The sequence below is a fragment of the Trichechus manatus genome, unplaced genomic scaffold (assembly GCF_000243295.1).
Source record: "Trichechus manatus latirostris isolate Lorelei unplaced genomic scaffold, TriManLat1.0 scaffold00174, whole genome shotgun sequence".
In the NCBI taxonomy this organism is placed as follows: Eukaryota; Metazoa; Chordata; class Mammalia; order Sirenia; family Trichechidae; genus Trichechus; species Trichechus manatus.
In genome coordinates, this window is record NW_004444110.1 from 1,851,163 (window position 1) to 1,872,950 (window position 21,788).

At 36.7% G+C, this 21,788-nt stretch overlaps 1 protein-coding gene across 3 annotated transcripts in view; it reads left to right on the top strand.

Moving 5' to 3' along the window:
• AFG2A (AFG2 AAA ATPase homolog A) overlaps positions 1–21,788 on the top strand; it is a 355,632-nt gene that overhangs the window by 69,170 nt on the left and 264,674 nt on the right. For all 3 annotated transcript variants that reach the window (XR_002825682.1, XM_004386855.2, XM_023741156.1), the window contains exon 11: positions 17,066–17,275. Coding sequence is in view for 2 of the 3 variants with exons in the window: in XM_004386855.2 (XP_004386912.1) it covers positions 17,066–17,275 (210 nt within the window). In the remaining variant the exon portion in view is untranslated. The remainder of the gene's footprint in view (positions 1–17,065; positions 17,276–21,788) is intronic.

The window sequence follows — 21,788 nt, forward strand, 5'->3', positions numbered from 1 at the left end:
GGCTTTCTCTTCATATGTTTATCAGAGTTTTCTCCTTATACATTAGAAAGTAGCAGTCCTCTTTCCCCCAACATCTTGACTGCTTGGCCAACATAGGTCATTCTTCCCCATAACGGAGCATCCTTCTGGTCTGTATCTCAGGACACAGAATCTTGAGCTGCTCATGAAGTTTGCCTGTGTGAGTTCACTCAGCTTTCTGACAGAAAGTTGCCTTCTCTCTTTGCCTTCTATTTAACAAAAATTTGGAGTGTTCCTTTATCCAGTCTTGCCAGGGCAGGGTTTTTCATTTCGTTTATGCAAAAATTTTTATTATCAACCAACCATCAAAGGAGATTAGAGGACTTTGTTTGAATTTATGACCCAACTATTTAGACAGATCTGAGCTAGAAAATGTAATGCAAGGCATATGTATAGCTCTTGCACACTTCAACATGATAACAGTTTTCACTACTTCTGACCACACATGCTGGTTCATACCTATCTCTTTAAACTCTCTCCTAGTTTTTCTATATCACCTTCTACTAACTTGTCCCCCAGCCACTTCTGTCGCTTCCAGCTGCTTTAGTTCTAAGATAATGCAAGAGAAATATGCATCTACCCATTAATTAATTAATTTACCAAACTGGAAAGCCCTGGTGATACATACATATGTAACAAAAGAGCCTTTCCATTTGAGGACGCTTGATTATTATTCACTCATACCACAAATTCCCAGAGAAAAATTTAATAATCAGAAGTGGCAAAACTCATTTTAAAGTTTTTATTACTTAAAATTTTCTGGACCTGTCATGTGATTTCTTTTAGTTTTGGGACATTTGATCATGTACTACTCGGGATGATTGATTTAAAATTCACTTGGGAAACTTGTGAACATATGTTTAGCACCTGGGCTTGGGGGCCAAATCAGTAAAAGTCCTTGTATTATTCATTTCCTTTATTCATGTTCCTTTAACTTTTCCCAGTTCTACTATTCCATAGTAAAAATGGTAGGAATCTCTAAGTAGTATCCTTCAAAAGTCAGTGTTTTTTGATGACAGTGAAATTATTCAAGAAATTTGGTAAATTTGAAAAACATAATAAATTATTTTAATGAGATATTAAGAATTTTCTAGGTGAAGCTTTATACCATTTTCATATTTTGAGTATTTCTTTTTTATTATTGTTGTTGATTTTTCAAGTTTTAAGTTCCCATTTTTTATGAGATTTTTCCTCGACTTGTTCATCTGGCAAAAGCAGGTAGCTTTTTAAAAGCTCGTTATGGAAATGGCCAACCATTTCTGGGTTGAATTAAAGCATAAAATTTTGTGTTCTAAGGAGGCTTATGTAGATAATAATTTATTATATTTACAAAGTTTGATTTCATGCATAACCAGCTCTCTGAGGACAGCTCATAGTAACATTTACTGAAGTGTGATTGTAGTATAATACTACTTTAGATACTGAACTCAGATTTTAATATACTATTAAACTGATTCTGAAATCTATACAATTTGAAATTTGGTTAAAATATTTACCTTTAAAGTTGATCATATTTTCCATTCTTTATCAGATACATGTATATATATATTAACCTGAGTAACTTCCTTCTTCTTTATCTTAATGTTATCATTTACTAATTATGAGTTATGAGAGTATCTTGCTTCCGTAGCCTTATTGTATGTTTCAGTGAGGTTCTTACTGCCATTTATTAAAGAACAACAAATCCTCCAGTTGTATACAATTGGTGGCAAAGTTTTGGTGTACAGTTGCCTATATTCTTTCTCATCTTTTTTTCCTCCCTGTAAAATCATGAGATGCTTTCAACCTAAGATTGCTTATGCAATATGGGGATAAAACCCAAAGAGAGGAAATAATTTGGCGGGAAAATATCTTGTTGGTATTTTTTCTAAAAATAAAGCAGAGTTCATGTGAAATAAATGTCAAATAATTACCTAAATTTTAAGTGTGTCGTGTGTTTGGCTTGTTTGTTGTTTTGGCTTGTCTTTTACCAAATTTGAGACAATTTTGGCCTTTATTTTTTTCAAATAAATTTCCTATTTCAATCTTTTCTCTAATCCTGAGACTGTAATGACATATATATTAGAAGTTTTGATATTGCCCTGTACGTCCCTGTATAGAGGTTTTCTTCAAGTTTTTTTCAATTCTTTTTCTCTCTAGTTTGAATAATATCTATTGATCAATCGTCAAGTTTACTGATCCTGTCCCCTGTCATCTAGGTTTTGCTTATGAGTCTGTCCATCGAGTTTTTATTTTCAGATATTGTTTCAGTTCTAAAATTCCCATTTGGTTCAGTTCTGAAATTCTCATTTAGTTCTTTGTAGTTTCAAGTTCTCTGCTAAGAACTTCTCTGTTCAACTGTGTTTATCTGTATCTCATGGTAAAAGTAACATTTATCCTTATCTCATATAGCATACTTGTAATAGCTGCTTTCAAATCCTTGTTTGATAATTCCAGCATTTTAGTTATCTTGGCATTGGCATCTGTTGATTGTGTTTTCTTTTGAGAAGTGGTCTCACGTACTTCACTGGTTCTTTGTATGTCTTGGACATTGTGAATGTTATGTTGTATAAACTCTTGGTCGTGTTATAATCCTTTGGGGATTACTAATTTTTTTTTTTTTTTTCCTTTTAGCAGGCACTGTATCTAGTTGGATTCAGACCATAAGCTGTCTTAGCTCCAGTGGGTCATAGTTCCAAACTCAATTTAATTTTGAAAGCTTTTGCTATGCGTGTTTGAGTCCCTTCTTTGAGTGGTGTGTGCCACTCAGGGTTTGTGTCAGACTTGGGCCATGGCTTACACATCAGTTAAGTGTTCACAGCCTTTGCTGTGCTGGTTTGGTCTGCCCATTCATTCACAGCTCAGGGATGAACTTAGGACGTGTGCAGGTTCGTGCGCAGAACTAGGCAGTCCCCTTCACCAGTTATTCTCCTTAGGATTCCTCCATGGTTTCTGTGCCACTGGAACTCTTTTTCCCCAGTTCTTCTGGCTAGAAAGACAAATTTTGTATCAGAGTTTTTGTTACCTGCTCTGCTGCTCTGTCATTCGTTTCTGCGATTGGGGTCTACCCTTGATGCTGAGTGGAGAGAGAAAAGACAAGGGAAACACCTCAGGATACTCAGCCCCTCCTACCAACCCTGTGTGTGTCCCTCTCCACGTTTTTACTTCCCTCCACAATGCACCTGCTTTTCTTTACTTTTTGGAGTCCTCAGATTGTTTTTGTATTTTGTCTAAAAGTTTTTATTTTTAATCAGTGAGAGAGAGAGAGAGAGAGAGGCTGTTGATTGCTCATGACACCATAATAGAATCAGTATTTCAGCTTGGCTTTTAAATCTCCTTAGAATGTGTTTTTAAACCAGCAGGAAAATATTTTTTGTCTTTTCACTGTATAAAGCTGATGGCTCTTATTTATTTATTTTCCCTTAGATCTAAGAACATATTTTGAACACTTACTTCTTCTTAATCTTGCTTTATCTCATGAAAGTAGCATCTGGAAATGTATTTATTTTTCTTTTGGACATTGGATGTTGGGTTTTCTCAACATTTCTTTCTTCATTGTGTAGTATCCTCGATAATTTACTATGATTTCTGAACAAAATTTATTTATTTTAAACATTTGAATAGCTGAAAAGTTAGTATGTGGCCCAACAGAGAATTTGGGATGGGTGCCAACCTACTTAACTATTGTCTGGCTTATTGTCCTTATGTTGAGGCTTGTAAGCATGAAAGAACAAAATGAAAAGTACTCTTTGTGACAGTATTTTCTGGAAAATAATACTTTCAAAAGAACTTTTGTCCCAGGCAGCGTAAAACTTGACGCCTAACAAATGAGGATTTTTAAGTCATAGATGTGTTAAAACACTGTCAGTCTCTCTGGAACTACTGAATTCTTCTCTTACAGTAATTCTCCTGGTGTCTGCAGCCCAGTTGATTAATTTTTATTTCACACCCCTTGGAACTTGTCCATAAAAGTTGTTTTTTACCTGATTATCATGTTGTTTGGCTTCTATGGCTATACCATTCAGGTTGAGCTTTTTTTGTTTGTTTGTTTGCATGTTGCTGGATACTTGTCCAGAAGGTACTGTAAGATGTCTGTGGGGGCCTTTCTCCTGGGAAGTCTGTCTCACTACTCTGTCTGTGCTTGTTTGACAACTGTTCCTTTGGTTGTGACTTTATTATTAATTCAAAAAGTTACAAAGCCATATGTGAGCAGCTGTTCACTGGTTTCATTAGAGTAAGATAAGAAAGAAAGGACCCTAGTGTTACCAGGAATGATTTAGGTTAGACTGCAGGAATAATTTTCTGGCAGTTATGATATATTGTAACTTATTAAAAGGAGACTTCTGGAATTTTTTATTTTTTAAAAAAGGCATGAAATAGTATTTGTTGAAAGATGAGAGGTGTTGAAAGATGAAATACTGTCTGAAGATAAGAGTAGTGAACCAGCTAGTTTTTGAATTCTTGTTTTAGTTCTAGGATTTTATGATTTCATGCTGGTGTTAATCTTTCTCTTACAGACTAACTTTTCCCATGACTTTCTATGTGTTAGGACTCTTCTGTGCAACAGTAAGCTCTTCGACCTGATTTATATTTATTTTTGAATAAATATCTTAGCCATAGGGAGACTCTTCATTTATTTGGCAGTCAGGTGCAAAATCAAAATGCTTGTGGAAAACTTGATTGTTTGCCCTTACTTTAAGAAATACAGTTATCAGATAAAAGAAAAAGAATAGAAAAGCCAATGGTAATTAAATATTGCTCATGAAGCTACACATGTAATAATTTTATTATCTTTTGTCTTTTTCACTAGTCCTTCAAAATATAACTGATACTCATTTTAAACGTCTCTTAGACATTTAAATAAAATAAAAATAATACTTAGTGTTTATTAAATATTTACTGTGTGCCAGGCAAGGTATAATTAGTTTAATGTATATTATCCTATTTAATTCTCACAATAGTATTGAAAGCTTAAGTTTTATTTACCCTGTTGTGTTAGTTATTTAGTGCTGCTATAACAGAAGTACCACAAGTGGATGGTTTTATCAAAGAGAAATTTTTTCTCTCACAGTTTAGGAGGCTAGAAGTCCAAATTCAGGGTGCCAGCTCCAGGGGAAGGCTTTCTCTCTCTGTTGGCTCTGGAGTGAGGTTCTTGTCATCAATTTTCCTCTGGTCTAGGAGTTTCTCAGTGCAAGGATCCTGGGTCCAAAGGACACACTCTGCTCCTGGCCCTACTTTCTTGGTGGTATGAGGTTCTCCTGTCTCGCTGCTTGCTTCTCTGTTTTATATCTCGAAAGAGATTGACTCAGGATACAACCTAATGTAGAATGAGTCCTGCCTCATTAACCTCACTGCCTCTAATCCTGCCTCATTAACATCATAGAGGTAGGGTTTACAACACATAGGAAAATCACATCAGATGACAAAATGGTGGACAATCACATAATGCTGGAAATCATGGCCTAGCCAAGTTGACACACATTTTTACGGGACACAGTTAAATCCATAACACCCATGTTACAGATGGAGAAGAAGCTTAGAGAGATGAATTAAATTACCCAAAGTCATAGGAAGTAGTAGATCTGGTATTTGAACCAAGACTTTTTTTTCCCCAAGTTCTAAAGTTTAAAAGATACTTAAGATATTTAATATATTCAAAAAAGTATGAAGATTAAGAAAAGCAGAATATAAAACTGTAAATACATTATGATCCCAATTAAAACACACATATAAACACATATACGTATGCATTTTTGAAAGATTAAAAGTACGACACCAAAATATTAATAATGGTTACTTTTAGGTGGTAGAAATACAGGTAATTCTTATATTCCTATTATTAGACTAGATAAGACATATTGGACAAGCTAGTTAAATTGCTTCATGTGCTGTTTAATTTATAGACTGAATTCTAAATCTTGTGATGTAGTTTGAGATTTGATATACTGTGTTCTAGTTTAAGTGTTACATTAAAGTGCCTGGTGATTAAAATAGAAGTTGACATTCATGCAAAGTCTGCAGTGATCGTATGTAACTGTTGATTACTTATACACTGGCATTGAGCTCATTTCTAGCATAGTTTGAAGAGTATGAATTTTTTTTGACCGTGTACTGAGTTTATGTTGTAGAAGTTATATGAATTACATACTTCATGTGTGCAACCTTAGGTGCTTTACAAAATAATACATTTAATAAAAAAGGTGGTGTGTTAGTCACATCCTGGGGTAACATGAAGTTGAAAAGAAATTGTTTGTTAAGTACCATTGAGTTGGTTCCGACTCAATAGTGACCCTATGTATGACAGAACGAAACACTGCCTGGTCCTGCGCCATCTTCACAATCGTTGTTATGCTTGAGCCCATCGTTGCAGCCACTGTGTCAATCCATCTCCTTGAGGGGCTTCCTCTTTTTCACTGACCCTCTACTCTACCAAGCATGATGTTCTTCTCCAGGGACTGGTCCCTTCTGATAACATGTCCAAAGTATGTGAGATGTTAATGATAGAGAATGTATCATCTGGGCCCCAGACAATCTTTTCCTTAAATTTTTGTTTAGCTCCGTATCACATATTCCAAACCTTTCCTGCTTTACTCAAGTCCCAAGTACTACCTTATATTTCTTATTCCTTACTTTCCAAACCAGTTCCTTTTTGTCTTTGAATGTAACTTTGAATTACCCAGTTGCTCAAGTCTGAATCCTGATTGTTATCCTTGATTTAATTTTCTTTTTCACCACCCCCCTCCCAAATTGAATTAATTATCCAGAACCATTGATTTGACTTACTTAATATCTTTGTGATTTTTGTTTCTTTTGTAGCCTGAGTGCTACCTGTTCAGTGCAGACTACCACCATCTCTTATCTGAATTACTGTAAAAGCATTCTAACTAATCTTGCTATGTCTATTCTTGCCCACTACCCTCATTGCAGTCCCCACTCTATATTGTAACTAGAGTGATCTTCCAGAAGTGTAAATCTGATCATGTCATTTCCCTAATTAAATAGCTCTAGCTCTTTATTTCTCTCAGGGGATAAAGTCTCAACATCTTTATTTTCATGGTCTTCATGACCTGATCTTGTCATGGTTCTCCATGGTTTGATGGTGCCCTGTGTTGCTAACCTCCCTTGTTTTTGCTGCCTTCCTGGCTCTCTAAATTCTAGCAATACTGAATTACTTTTAGTTCTCCTAATATATAACGATTCTCCTTCCTCCTCTCCATGGCATTTACTGTTGTTTCAACTGGCTAATTAGTGTATGTTTTTCAAGAACCACCTTAACCACCTTAAATGTCGTTTCTGAAAAGCTTTCTCTGACCATCCATTTAGACTCTGTGTCTGCCCTTTTAGCATATGCTATGCTATATAGTGATTTCCTACTTATGGAAATGTGCCTCTTTATGGAAATAAGAGCAAGAAAACTCAATATAGGCAGAAACTGTTGTGCTCTCAGGAACCAACATAGTATGAAATATATATCTAGTCAATATTTGTTGAATTAAACTAAGAGGCTAGAGACTTCCTGCCATAACTCCCTCAACTCCTTGCTTTCCTGCCAGTGTTAAACTTTTTACCTTTACTCTTTTCCTACGCCTTCAGAAAACAGAGCTAATGTCTGCTTGGGAAGATAACTAACTAAAATGTAAAGTGGAAAATATAAATGTTGTAGCAGAGGATGTTAACTATCTTTCAAGAAGTTTAGTAGTCAAGAAAGGAGATGGGATACAGCATTAGGTAGAAATAATATCAAAGTAAGACTATTTTGAAGGTTAGGGAGAAACATGGAATATTTGTGGGCTGAGAGAAGAATAATGAAGGATACAATTAAGACAGGAATAGAGCTAGAACAATTGAAGAAGCAAGAGCCCAAATTGTTAGAAGATAGGTCAGAGACAGGATTGTTTCATCCTTCTCCTGGTTCTTCAGGGCAGTGGGTCAGCTCCTTAGCAGAATATGTACATGCAGTGGAATCGGTTTTTTGTTTTGTTTGCCTGTTCAGTGAATAGTTTTCTGATAAGAGCATCTTAACTTCCCTTAAGGAACAAGTCCTCTCCAACTTTGGTCTAGGTGACAGTTTGCCACTACTTGCTGATCCCGTATGTTGAGAGACTAAAGAGATAGTCTTTCAGTATATGGATTTTCTTATCGTTTATTTTGGTGATTTTCTTTTTTTTTTTTTATTTTTTTATTGTACTTTAGATGAAGGTTTACAGAACAAATAGTTTCTCATTAAACAGTCAGTACACATATTGTTTTATGACATTGGTTAACAACCCCACGACATGTCAACACTCTCCCTTCTCGACCTTGAGGAGCTTTTTTTTGGTGAAAATATACATAGCCAAAGTTACACCATTTTGAAAGTTTCTACATGTACAATTCAGTAACATCGATTACATTCTTCCAGTTGTGCTGCTATTCTTACTGTCCTTTTCCAAATTATTCCATCACCATTATCTTCAACTCACTGTCCCCTAGGCTTCCCATCAAACCTTTTGAGCTTTTCATCTTCATGATATTGGGGAAGTTTTCTGTCAGCAATTCTTCAATGATCCTCTTTGTGTCTTCTGTTTTCTCCCCCTGTTCTGGAACTCCGATCACTTGCAGATTTTTGCTTCTGATTGTATCGCACATAATTCTCAGGGTCTCTTCATTTTTCTTGGTTCTTTTTTCTGATTTTTCCTCAAACAGAGTTCTATCCAAGTGTTTGTCTTCAATTCCGCTGATCCTGTCTTCCACCATTTCAAAACTGCTCCTCAGTCTTTCTATGACACTGTCCATTTCTGAAATCTTGTTGTTTATCCTTTGGATTTCTAATTGTTGTTTTTGTGTAATTTCTAGTTTTGAATTTATTTTGGCATTTTGTTCCTGCATTATTTTCCTGAATTATTCCATTTTTTTGTCTGTATTTTCCATGAATTTGTCTGCCTTTTCCATGAATTTGTCTATTTTTTTCCTCATTTTTGTCTGCTTTTTGCTTCAACTCTTGGATAATTCTGAGTATTAGAGATTTGAATTCCCTATCAGGCAGTTCTAGTGCCTTTTCTTCTACTGGAAAGTCATCTGGTGTTTTATTTTGGATGCCGACTCGAACCATCCTGTCCTGTTTTTGTAAATGTTTTGATATTGTCTGCTGTCTTCGGGGCATTCAGTAGTTATTTTTCTCATTTATTGATTGTAGATTTGTTTGTTTTGTCCTTTTTTTTTCCTTTAATTTGGCTACGTCTGAGCAGGCAGGCTCTGTGTTCTTTGTTGTTTGCTTGTCTGTGGGCATGATACTTTTCACCTTCTTCTCCAATGGCAGGGCCAGTCGCTCAGATATGGTACAGCAGGGCAGGTCTAGCTGAAGAGGAGTTGCTGGGATGGGTTGTTTGTGGCACTTACTACAGCCACCAGGGCCGGTCAATAATCAGTGCAGGGCAGATTCCAGTAGGCCGTGCCTGTGCTGCTTCGTGGTATGATGTTCAGCGTGTGGTGCAGGTAGGCAGGATGGAGGGGGTGGATTGTGATGTGTGGAGCTAAGATGGGTATGGGAGAGAGGAGAGAGGAACAGGAGCCAAAAACATAGAAACAAACAAAAGAGTGCTAGGGGAGCTTGCTGTTGGAGTAGAGAGATGAGAGACTATGAAATGGAGAAAAACGAAAAGGGGAAGAAGAAAAAAAAGAAAAGAAAAGAATGAATAAATAAAAACTAGAAAAAAGAACAGCAAAGCTCCCAGGGATCCCACTGGTGCGGCTACAAGGTCTGGGGAAGTTGTTCCCAGGTGTTGAAGTACAGCCTGGCTAGGAGGCGTAGAGGTATTCAGTGCCAGGTATCCAGGGGACAGGAAGAGAAGGAAGTTATAGAGAGACGAGAAGCTGAGTAATGAAGAAAGACAAAAAGGGAACAAGAGGGGAAAGAAAACAAAACAAAAAAAGAACAAGAAAACTCCCCCAAAAAACAGAAAAAAAAAAAAAAAACCATGAAAAAAGAAATGCTCTCAGGGATCCCTCTGCTCGCCTGCTCAAGCTGAGGGGGTAGGTACCAAGCTGAGCAGCGCTGCTTGGCCAGAACAGGCTCCTAACTCGAGAAAAGAAAATGAAAACAAGCAATTGAAAACAAACAAACAAAGTCCCAGGATCCCACCAGCGTGGCAGCATGGACCAGGAAGCAGTTCTACACTCGAACGGAGCTCCACAGCCCCTCAGGAAGAAGCAAAGATGGCCCACGGAGCCAAATGTTTTAGCAAAAGGCAGGAGAGGTGGTGAGAGTTAAGGAAGAAATGAAAAGAAGCGGAAAAAAGCAACACCAGCAGCCAACAAATGGCACTCAGGGAGTCGGCCAGTGCGGGCGGGTAGAATCCAAGTAGTTGGTGCTTCCTGGCCAAGAGACTGTGGCTGCGGGAAGCAGAGGAGGCCGAGTCAGGGTAAAGAAGGGTGGGGGTTGGGAAAGCGTATATCGCCAGTTACTTGTTGTTCTGTCTCCTGCTGGAAGCTTCGTGAAGCTGCTTTCTCATACCCCCTATTTGTTGGTCTCTGATAAGTCCAAGATGGCGAATCTGTGCTGTATTAGCTGATAGGGAACCTCTCCATATATGTCTCCTCGCTCTCTGTTCGCTGTCAGTTTCTTATTCCATTTGGTGCTTCACTGAGTTCTTTATCTCTTCATTTCATGCTTAGGTTTTCAGGATTCCTATTTTCTCTGTTTGGCATAGTTTTTCGGATCTTTGTTGTGGAGGGACGGTGTGGTGCTTTTGCCTAGAGTGCCATGTTGCCAGAAGTCTCCTCTTTTGGTGATTTTCAAAATGTATGTTTCATGGAGCTGCTTCTATTTATTACCTGATTTTAATTTCATTTTAAAGCCTCTTTTAAAGGTTTGTTAGAAGTCTGATTAAAAGGCAAACACGCTTAAATGTATTAAATGCCAAATTATATCGCATTGGAGATATCAGGTTTGTACTGCCAGGTTTATTTAGTTTAATGCAGACCTGGAAAAAAAACCCTTCCTAGCTGTTTATGAGCATATAAATTGTATTTTTTAAAATGTCATTGATTAGGAAGGCTATAGCTCTATACTAACCTTTAAGAAAATCATATCTATACATGTTTACTTACCTACATTAGACTAAGTAAGTATTCTTCTGTCGTACCCCAGTACTTACATATAATTCAAGGCATGGAAACATCTCCTCATCGAGCTTATTTACAGAGTGCGTGGTCTTCTCACATTATAGGTATGATTGTATAGTAACAAGTGAATAGGTATCATGCATAATTATGACAATGACACATTATCATTTTCATTTTTTTGAGTTTAAGAGATTGCTTCTCAGACTTTTACATTTATGATAGTTACGGTAAACTCTGCTTTAATCTGTTATATACATAAATATACATACTGCATATGTATGTGTATGTGTATCTATATTCTACTGGTAAACGGCATAAAAATGAAAACTCCTGATCTGATGAAACTGCTCTATTTGGTAACCTTGTTGCTAAATCCATTGATCATTTCAAATCTTTATACTTTCTGATCTCTCTATTTAGTTTTTTTAAATTATACCTTATTATTGTTATTGAAAATATACACAGCAAAACATACACTAATTCAAACAGTTTCTAGCCATTCAGTGACACTGATTACATTTTTCCAAGTTGTGCAACCATTCTGACCCTCTTTTTGAGTTGTTCCTCCCTCATTAACATAAACTCACTGCCTCTTAAGTTTTCTATCTAATCCTTTGAGTTGCTGTTGTCAATTTGATCCCATATAGATAGATCTTGAAAGAGCACAGTGCTCAAGGGAGACATTCTTTACTAGTTAAGCGAAACTATTGTTCGGTTTTAAGAAAATTTCAGGGGAATATTTTTTTGTTTTAAGATTTAAAGAGTATTTCAGAGGTTTTTCCAACTTCCATGGCTCCAGAAAGTTTGGAGTCCATGAGAATTTGAATAAAAATTCTGCATTTTTCCTCTTGATCAGGATTCTTCTATGGAATCCTTGATAAAAATCTTCAGTAATGGTAGCTGGGCACCATCCAGGTCTTCTGATCTCATGGCAAAGGAGGCAATTATTCATGGAGGCAATTAGCCACACATTCCATATCCTCCTCCTATTCAGGACTCTCCTTCTTCCTCTGTTGCTCCAGGCTAATAGAAACCAGTTGTTGTGCCTGGGATGGCCTCTTGCAAGCTTTTAAGACCCCAGGCACTACGCAATGAGCTAGAGGTAGAACAGAAGCACTAACGACATTATTAGGCCAATTAACTGGGAGTCCCATGAAACCACAACCCTAAACCTCCAAACCAAGAAACCAAATCCCATGAGGTTTTTGGTCATACATAAGCAGCCTCACCAGCTACTCTTTTTTCTGTCGTTGTTGTAAGGATATCTATCACGCAACTTTTGCCAGTTCAACTTTTTACGGGTATACAACTTGTTGACAGCAATTACAATGATCTACTGTGCAGCTCTACCCTTAATCAATGCAATATTTTCCATCACCATTAATCTCCTCTTTCGCCCTCCCTCCTGCTGGTAACCACTTTGGTCTGTATACATTTTCCTTTTTTTTGTCTTTTTATATAAATGAGATCATACAATATTTTGTTCTTTCGTGATTGATTTATTTCATTCAGCATAATGTCTTCAAGCTCCATCCATATTTGTAGCATGTTATCAAGACTTCATTTCTCCTACTGATTGGGTAGTATTCCATTGTATGTATGTACCATATTTTCCTTATTCATTCATCTGTTGATCCACATTTAGTTGGGGAAATTGGAACACTTACCCGTTGCTGGTGAGAATGCAAAATGATACAGCTGCTGTGGAAAACAGTGTGATACTTCCTCAAAAAACTAACAAAGGAACTACCATACGATCCAGCAATTCCACTCCTAGGTATATACCCAAAAGGCTTGAAAGCAGAGATTCAAGCAGAGACTTGTACGTCGGTGTTCATTGCAGCACTGTTCCATTTAGTTTTTGACAGTTGTTGATCACTCTCCTTATAACTCTCTTTCTAGAATGTTTATTCTTATGAGAATTATGCTGAAGGATTTAGGAGGAGTGTCATGATATCTATAGCTTACTTTATAAAGGTTCAACAGAAAATTAAAAAGTTGTTAAGTATATGTGTGTATATACATATATGTATGTATAGAGAGAAAGTGAGAGCATGCACTAAAGCAAATGTAGCAAATATTAAAAATTGATGAATTTTGGCAAAGTATATATAGACACTTACTGGAATGATTTTTCAAGTTTTGTGTATGTTTAAAGAACCCTGGTGGCGTAGTGGTTAAGCACTTGGCTGCTGACGGAAAGGTTCGTGGTTCAAACTCACCAGCCACTCCATGGGAGAAAGATGTGGCAGTCTGCTTCTGTAATCACAGCCTCGGAAATGCTATGGGGCAGTTCTACTTTGTCTTGTAGGGTTGCTGTGAGTCGGAATCAACTCGACGGCAATGGTTTTGTTTGTTTTTTGTATATGTTTGAAAATTTTTCATAATAAAAATTAAAGAATATAATAAAAAATGACCAGACACCAGAAAGTACAAACGGGATTTACCTATCAGGGTGTGAAAACTCTGCTGCACTTCTATCCACAGCAGGCCAAATTACTCCAACAATAGTGAGCCGTGTTAAAGAGTAACTTTGCTCCTGCCAATGATAGTTGGATATTTTTAGCCTTAAGCTCATGTGTAGCAATCTCAAGTTTAATTTTAATTGTATTAATGAGTGAAATCAGAAATCAGTTGGGAAAAAAGAAAAGGAAAACACACACACGAAGACAAAATAAAACCTAAAGCTGGTGATGCTGCAGGGAAACTTAACATTTATTGCTGATGTCATTATAATGATGGATTAAATTGTTGGGATTGCAAACTGGCATTTTGCATAAAGAGAACTAAAAATATGGTGGCCTTTTAATCTAATGATCTTACTTCTCAAAATAAACCTCAAGAAAGCAACTTAGAAAAAAAAGTTAAGTCGGATCTCAGGATTATGGTTGTTAATATAACACTCTCCTAGGCCTGAAGGCAAAAAACAAAAACAACAATTAAGAAAAAACAAAAAAACCACAAAACATGCAAGTTCATTTGGAAAAAGTAATCTTTTCCTGACATTAACAAACAAAACAAAAGAAAACATACAAACAAAACCCTTCTCTTTTTCTTTGGATTTGTAGACTGTTTTCTGCGTTTTCTTCCTCTTTCTTCTCTTGCCTCTTAAATGTAGGGGAAGCCCAAAGATCTGCCATTCACCCTCATATTTCTTCTCTCGACTGGCAGTTTTAATTGATCTCATGGTTTCTGCTATTGGTTGCATATGAATATCTCTGAAATCAGAATTCCAGTCCTGTCCTCTTCCGTGGCACCATTTGTAATACCTACGTTTCTAACTGCTCACTTTTCATCTTTTGAATATCCTGCCCCAAGGTCTAGCTCTGTACATCCAGAAAATAATCTATTTTCCTTCCTATTGATCATTTTTTCTTTTGTCCATATTTTCTTTGTTAATCCATCTTAAAATCTTTTTGTCAGCTTTGAACTCTCCCTCTTTTGTACTTTAAATTTTAAACTTTGCTTTTTTTATTTCCCTACCTCAAATCTTTTCCCTCTCATCCTCTTTATAATTCCTTGCTTCTGAGCCTTTCTTCATTTTTTGACCTCTACTTGACCATTTCCCTGTTTTCACATTTCCAGATCTCATCTATCCTTTAAGAGTTGGTTCTCGGATTTGCCCTCCAGATGGAAGCAATCTTTCCTTCCTGGGAACTCCCAAAGGCTTTTTCTGTTTCTTACTCTCAAAAGAGTTTTGGTACCCTCAAAACTCTCCAGCTATAGCTCTGTGATATCTTTCCAGTGTGTCTTCATCATCTGCATGTGATTACCCTAGTTCAGGCCCATTGTTTTTTTGTTTGTTTTTAAAGGATGTCTGTAAAACGTCCTTAATTGGTTTCCCTGCACTTTCTCCCCTCTCTAATAAATCTTGTCAGAGACGTCTTCCTGAAGCACAGATCAGACCATATCACTTTCTAGATTAAAAACCTTCAAAGACTTGTTATGCACAAAGATGATCTTGAACTCCCTAATATAGTTTTCAGGCCCCTCTGCTATCTGGCTTCAACTTTGCTTTTTTTTATTTCTCTGCTTCAAATCTTTTCCTCTTATCCTCTTCATACTTCCTGGCTTCTGAGCCTTTCTTCGTTTTTTGACCTCTACCTGACCATTTCCCTGTTTTCACATTTCCAGATTTCGTCTATCCTTGAAGAGTTGGCTTTCCAATTTGCCTTCCAGATGGAAGCAATCTTTCCTTCCTGGGGAAACTCCCAAAGGCTTTTTCTGTTTCTTTTTACTGTACTTTGTATCCTTTCCTTTGCATTATGTTTGTTTGTGTGCATTATTACTAGTTGTTAAGTTCTTCAAGGTCTGGATTCCTCTCTCATTCTTCTGTTTCCTGTGTATAGTTTCTGGTACCTACTTAGTTCTTAATACATATTTATTAAGTAAACGAATATATGAAGAGCTATCTTGTTTTGGAGTTATTTCTTAGTTCAGAAAAAGTAACAAAATTTTGAGTGTGCTTCATTATTATATCAAAGACAGAAAAGATTGTATGTCCGATGGTGTTGATGTTGTGTGCCATTAAGTTGATTCTGGCACAGGCAACCCTGTAGGACAGAGTAGAACTGCCCCATAGGGTTTCCTAGGTTGAAATCTTTATGGGAGCAGATCATCAGGCCTTTTCTCGCACAAAACGGCTAGTGGGTTGCACTCTGACGTTTCAGTTAACAATGGAGTGCTTAAGCGCTGTGACACCAGGGCTCCTTGTATGTTCCACAGTGACCTACAAAAACATACTTGTAATTTTGCTAAAAAAGAAATATAAGAAGTTAGATATGTAGATGGGACCTTGAGGGCATTAATGGTTCAGCGGTAAAATTCTTGCCTTTCATGTGGGAGACCCAGGTTTGATTCCCTGCAAATGCATCTCATGCACAGCCACCACCTGTCTGTGGAGGCTTGCATGTTGCTATGATGCTAACAGGTTTCAGTGGAGCTTCCAGACTAAGATAGACTAGGAAGAAAGGCCTGGAGATTTACTTCCGAAACTCAGCCAACGAAAGCTCTGTGGATTACAGCAGTCCAGTACACAACCAATCAGGAGGATGGTGCAAGACTTTGCAGCATTTTTTCTGTTGTGCATGGGGCAGCCATGAGTTGGGAACCAACTTGAACGCAGCTGACAACAATAGATGAGACCTTGTATCACTGACTCAGACCATTTGCAGACAGATAAAACCTAATTTTTAAAGCCGTCTAGATGAGGCACTGGTGGTTCGTGTTGGAATTCTCACCTTCCATAAAGGAGACCTGGATTTGATTCCTGGCCAAAGTACCTTAGGAACAACCACCAACTGTCAGTGGAAGCTTGCATATTATTGTTATGCTGAACAGATTTCAGCAGTGCTTCCAAATTAAGACAGACTAGGAAGAAAGGTCTAATGATCTACTTCAGAAAATCAGCCAGTGAAAACTCTATGAATCACAAAAGTCTGATCTGCAACCAATCATGGGGCTGGCTTGGGACCAGACCAGCGTTTTGTTCCATTGCGTGAGGGGTTGCCGTAAGTCCGGGATCAACTCAGTGGCAGCTATCACAGCAGCAAGGACAACAACAGAATAGACCATAGACTTTAGCAGTATCTTCAATCATTTAAACAGTTATTTACACAAGATTTGTAGGTTGGCAATTTGAATCCACTACCCTATGGGGCAGTTCTACTCTGGCCTGTAGGGTCACTATGAGTCAGAATCGACTCAATGGCAATGGGTGTAAGAAACATTATATTTTCTTTGGTATTTCTGCAGTATACAGCTCACATTTTATGTACACCTAATTTACTTCTTGATATTATTGAAGTTTTTTTTAGGATCTTCTTGATGCTTAAATGGTACTGTGCCCTCTTACACTTCTTTTGTTAATGATATATTCTTTTTCTTTCTTCCTTTCTTTCTTTTTTTTTAAGCCCTCTATTTGTCCTGGCAAAACTTATTGTTTAGAAAATGTTCTGTTTTGCAGGTATCCTGGTCAGATATAGGAGGACTGGAAAATATCAAACTGAAATTGAAACAAGCTGTGGAGTGGCCCTTGAAACATCCAGAATCTTTCATCCGGATGGGTATACAGCCACCTAAAGGAGTTCTCCTGTATGGGCCACCTGGATGCTCTAAAACAATGATAGCAAAGGCTTTGGCCAATGAGAGTGGACTTAATTTCCTAGCTGTAAAGGTAAGGTGTTAAATTTTTTTAATGGCTACTCTTTTCCCTGCCTCCTCCCTCCTCCCCTCAGGAGAAAATGTAAAGGCATCTTAAAGAGCAGTAGATTTTTATTTGAGGTTGATGGCAATACATAGAGAGAAATAAGATATTAGTGCATGTAATCAGCAAAACATTGTAGATGATGATGAGATTATTTAGCTTCTTGATTTTCACTATTTCTTATGCTTATGTATTATAGTAACTGATCTTTAGTTTCTACATTTTTAATTGTACCAGTGACTTTTGCTTAACCAAGACCTAGTTATAACAATGATGTGAATTCACTATTCTCACGATTAGAATTTACAAATAATTTAGATACTGTACACTGTAAAACTTAACATTTTTTAAAAACACTTTTGTTGTCAGAGTATATATGTGTATGAAGTGTGTTTACTCGTTAAGAATTAGTGTCGTCAATATAATCATTAGTATTTGCATATTTTTAATTATCTTTTCTTTGGGAAGATATTGGAGAATGAAAATATGGAGAGGCAATTTCCACCATGATCAGTTATGCTGAATCACTATAGCAGAGGTCTTTAGCATTTTTTGCAGTTTCAAAGGTTGGGGTAATGAGTGATTTTAAAATTTCCAGAGACATCGTCTTAATTTTTTAGTTCTGTCCTCTTTTGTCTTGGTAACAGGCATGACATTTCTAACACTTTGTACTGCCATCTCAATTTTTTTATTCTTATATTGTGTATTCCACAATTGTGTATTCATATATTTATATTTTTCTTGTCCATTGGAAATCTAAGACATACCCGATGAGGTCCTAGCTCACAGTTATTTAGACTTGAGTCTCAAAGAAGAACACGTATGTTTTCTTGCAAATTAGTATCTCCTTCTTTTGTTGTTGAAGCCCGCAGTTCCAGATGCTACCAGGACTGCTTTCTGGCCTGTCCTGGGATAACTTTGAAAATATAAAACCTTTCAGACCTTTAGACATTTCACTTGTAGTCTTTTTTCACTGTGAGAAGATGATAAAGGCTCTTTAAAAGTTTTATCTTGCACACTACTCATGTACAATTACTAGTTAGTGACTAGTATTTGAGCTTTTTATTAAGTTTTTAATTCTTTTAGCACACACAGAAAAGGTAAGTGATGCTAAGAAATTATCTGAAGAAATTGAGTTCATAACTTGTTTAAAGATTATTTCATATCCTAGTCACTAATTTTTATGTAGTGGATTTGTATTCAATGTAGAATCTATATAGTTTGACAATATTATTCGATATTTGATTCTGGGTGGAAGATATATCTAATGAGCAATGAATGTTCATTTTACTGTTCTTTTAACTTTCATTTATGTTTAAAATTATTCAAAATAAAAAAGCTGGAAGCATAAAAAGATAATTTGTTTTTCTCCAGCATTTTCACTAGTCTTTTCTTCTTAATTTAATTTATGCTTATGAGGAGAGTTGAAGTAGCTTATATATGAAGAAGTAAAGTAAAAGAAGTTGACTATAAAACTCTGTTCTTTCTAGTTTTAACTTTCTGTAAAGAAAAATGTTACCTTTTGGTTCCAGCATACATTTTTGTTTCCCATGGGACTTAAGTGTTATAATTAAATTTGAGCTTTTCGAAATAACAAGTCTTGTACATTTTGAAAGTGGTTAGGAGAAAGTAGATATATACTGGAGTTTTCTAGCCAGTTGGGAAACACAAGTGTTTTAGACATATTGAAAGGAAAAACTCCCTAAAATTTTTTACAATGGTAATTACCCTTAGTCCCCAAGATAAAGAATTTTGATAGAAGACTTTAAACTTTTTTTCCTCTGAGTTTATAAAAGAACCCTTTAAGTTCCCCTGTGCATCTTTTCTGAACAGTAATTAAAAAACATATACTCTACTCAGTTGAGACTTCAGCTTGGTTTGTGTGGGCTCTTAATATCCTTTGGCATATGTATACGCTTTTGTGCAGATTGCAGCACTTGACATATGCTTAAGTTTAGTTTGTCATCTGGGTCAATTACGTCAAAATATTTTCCAGTTGAAATTTCCTTTCGGCTTCTTTCTTGCTTTTGGCTGGAATACTACAATAGATTAATTGCCCTTGGATAGCTAGGCTGTTTCACTTTATGAAGAATTGTCCCTGATTCTGGAAGAAGGATAGTTAGGCATCTGACAGGGATTTTCAGCAAGTCCTTTATTAGCTGTATTGGTGAGTACAGGAATGTAATGAGCTTAGTATATCCCTAGTTTATTGGGAAATTTTCTTCTTATACTTGTCTTATAGACAAATTGTACAAAATGCATTCTATTTTCAGAAAAACCTATTGTTTCTTTAAAGCAATGCACAAGTCAAAGTAATTACTATTCTTCATTTAACTAGATCCCCTATTGTTCTGATATCAAAGGTACAAGATAATCTGAACTTGGTAAATTCCAAGTTCATTTTTAGCCACTGTTTTTAATTTATGTAGGTTATTCTATAAATGATAGAGGGCAGATATTGCATGAAACTGCAACAGTACTTATTTTGTATGCAGAATGCTTAAAATTAGTTTCTGGATTACAGATAAAGATAATGAGGTTTAGGAATGCTAGGTGAGTTCTCTAAGGTTAAAGTGGTGGTGATGGAGCCGAAATTTGATCTCAGAACTTTCTGTCTCCAGAGTCTGAGCTCTTAACCACTTTATTATTCTAACTTACATTTTCCTTTATTTATAAGACTAGCATTCAGTCTTCTTCTCATCAACTACACCAAGTTACTGTGCAGGACTGGGCAACATTTTGTTCTGTTGTTCATAAGGCCATCGTGAATCACAGCTGACTCGGTGGCAGGTAACAGCAACACTGGAGTAGGTGGTTCAGGCAGTTTCTATAAGGCAGGTTCAGAGAAGGGCAAGGATATTTCTGAAACCAAGTTTGAAAAAAAAATTCTGTTTCTGTAGATCAAAGAAAACAGAAAAATAGCATGGCCTTGGTCTAGGAGTGGAAGTTGAATAAGTTAATAAGAAAGGGTTGTTGTTTTTGTTGTGTGCTGTTAGGTTGATTCCAACTCATAGTAGTGACCCTATAGGACAATGTAGAACTGCCCTGTAGGGTTTTTCCTAGGCTGTAATCTTTAGGAGCAGATCGCCGGGTCTTTCCTCCCAGAGAGCGGCAGGTAGTGTCGAACCACCAACCATTTGGTTAGCAGCTGAGCGCTTAACCATTTCACCACAAATGGCTCCTTGATAAGAAAGGGTAACCACTGCCAGAGATACAGGAACCTGGTGAATGAAATAGAAAAAGACAGGTGGTTGAATTACCTGGAGCTTGAAATTTAGCTATTTATATGTAATTTGTGCCCTTCAAACTGTATTACAGTGAAAAGACCACTTAGCCTAAGATTCAGAAAACTTTGGTTTGATTCTGACCCTGGCATGTTTTAGCTTTGTGACCTTCAACAAGTCCTCTAAGTTTCTGTTTCTTTATCTGTAAGAGTAGTGATAACATTTGTACCTTATAGGTCTTTTGAGAGTATTACATTAAAAGAGGTAAGAGAAAGTTTTGGGGAGCATCACTCCCCACTCCGTAAGTGTGGGCTGCACGTAGTGACTTCCTTCCAAAGAGTATGGTGTGGAAGGGGGAGGAGGAAGAGCAATGTTACATTGGAGAAACGTGACAAACACTATCTCAGCCAGGTGATCAAGGTTAACAGCTTCAGTGTTAACTCATGTGGATAGTGTTTGTGTGTATATATATACACCCTTCATACGATGTGGTAAAAATGGCCCTTCACTTTTATAGTATTTCTCCTAAACATGCATAACCCCTGTCTAACCATGAGAAAAACATGACAAACCCAAACTGAAGGAAATTCTATAAAATACCAGACTACTACTCTTCAAAACTGTCAGGGTCATAAAAAACAAGGCAAGAGCCACAGCCCAGAGGAACCTAAGGAGATGTGATACTAATAATGTATTGTGGTATCCTGGATAGGACCTTGGGACTGAAAGAAGACATTAGGTAAAAACTAAGGAAATCTGAATGGATTATGGACTTCAGTTAATACTAATAATGTATTGTGGTATCCTGGATAGGGCCTTGGGACTGAAAGAAGACATTAGGTAAAAACTAAGGAAATCTGAATGGATTATGGACTTCAGTTAATACTAATAATGTATTGTGGTATCCTGGATAGGGCCTTGGGACTGAAAGAAGACATTAGGTAAAAACTAAGGAAATCTGAATGGATTATGGACTTCAGTTAATACTAATAATGTATCAATATTGGTTTCATTAATTGTAACAAATGTACCATATTAAGGTGTTAAAAATAGGGGAAACAGTGCGTGTTGGGGGAATATATGGAAACTCTTTGCTCTCTGCTCGTTTCTTCTGTAAATCTAAAGCTGTTCTAAAAAAAGTCTATTAATGAAAAAATTTTAGATTGGTATCACAGTTCCAGAGCCCTGGTTATGAGCTCGCTGCTAACCGAAAGGTCAGCAGTTCGCATCCACCAGCTGTTCTTTGGAAACCCTCTGGA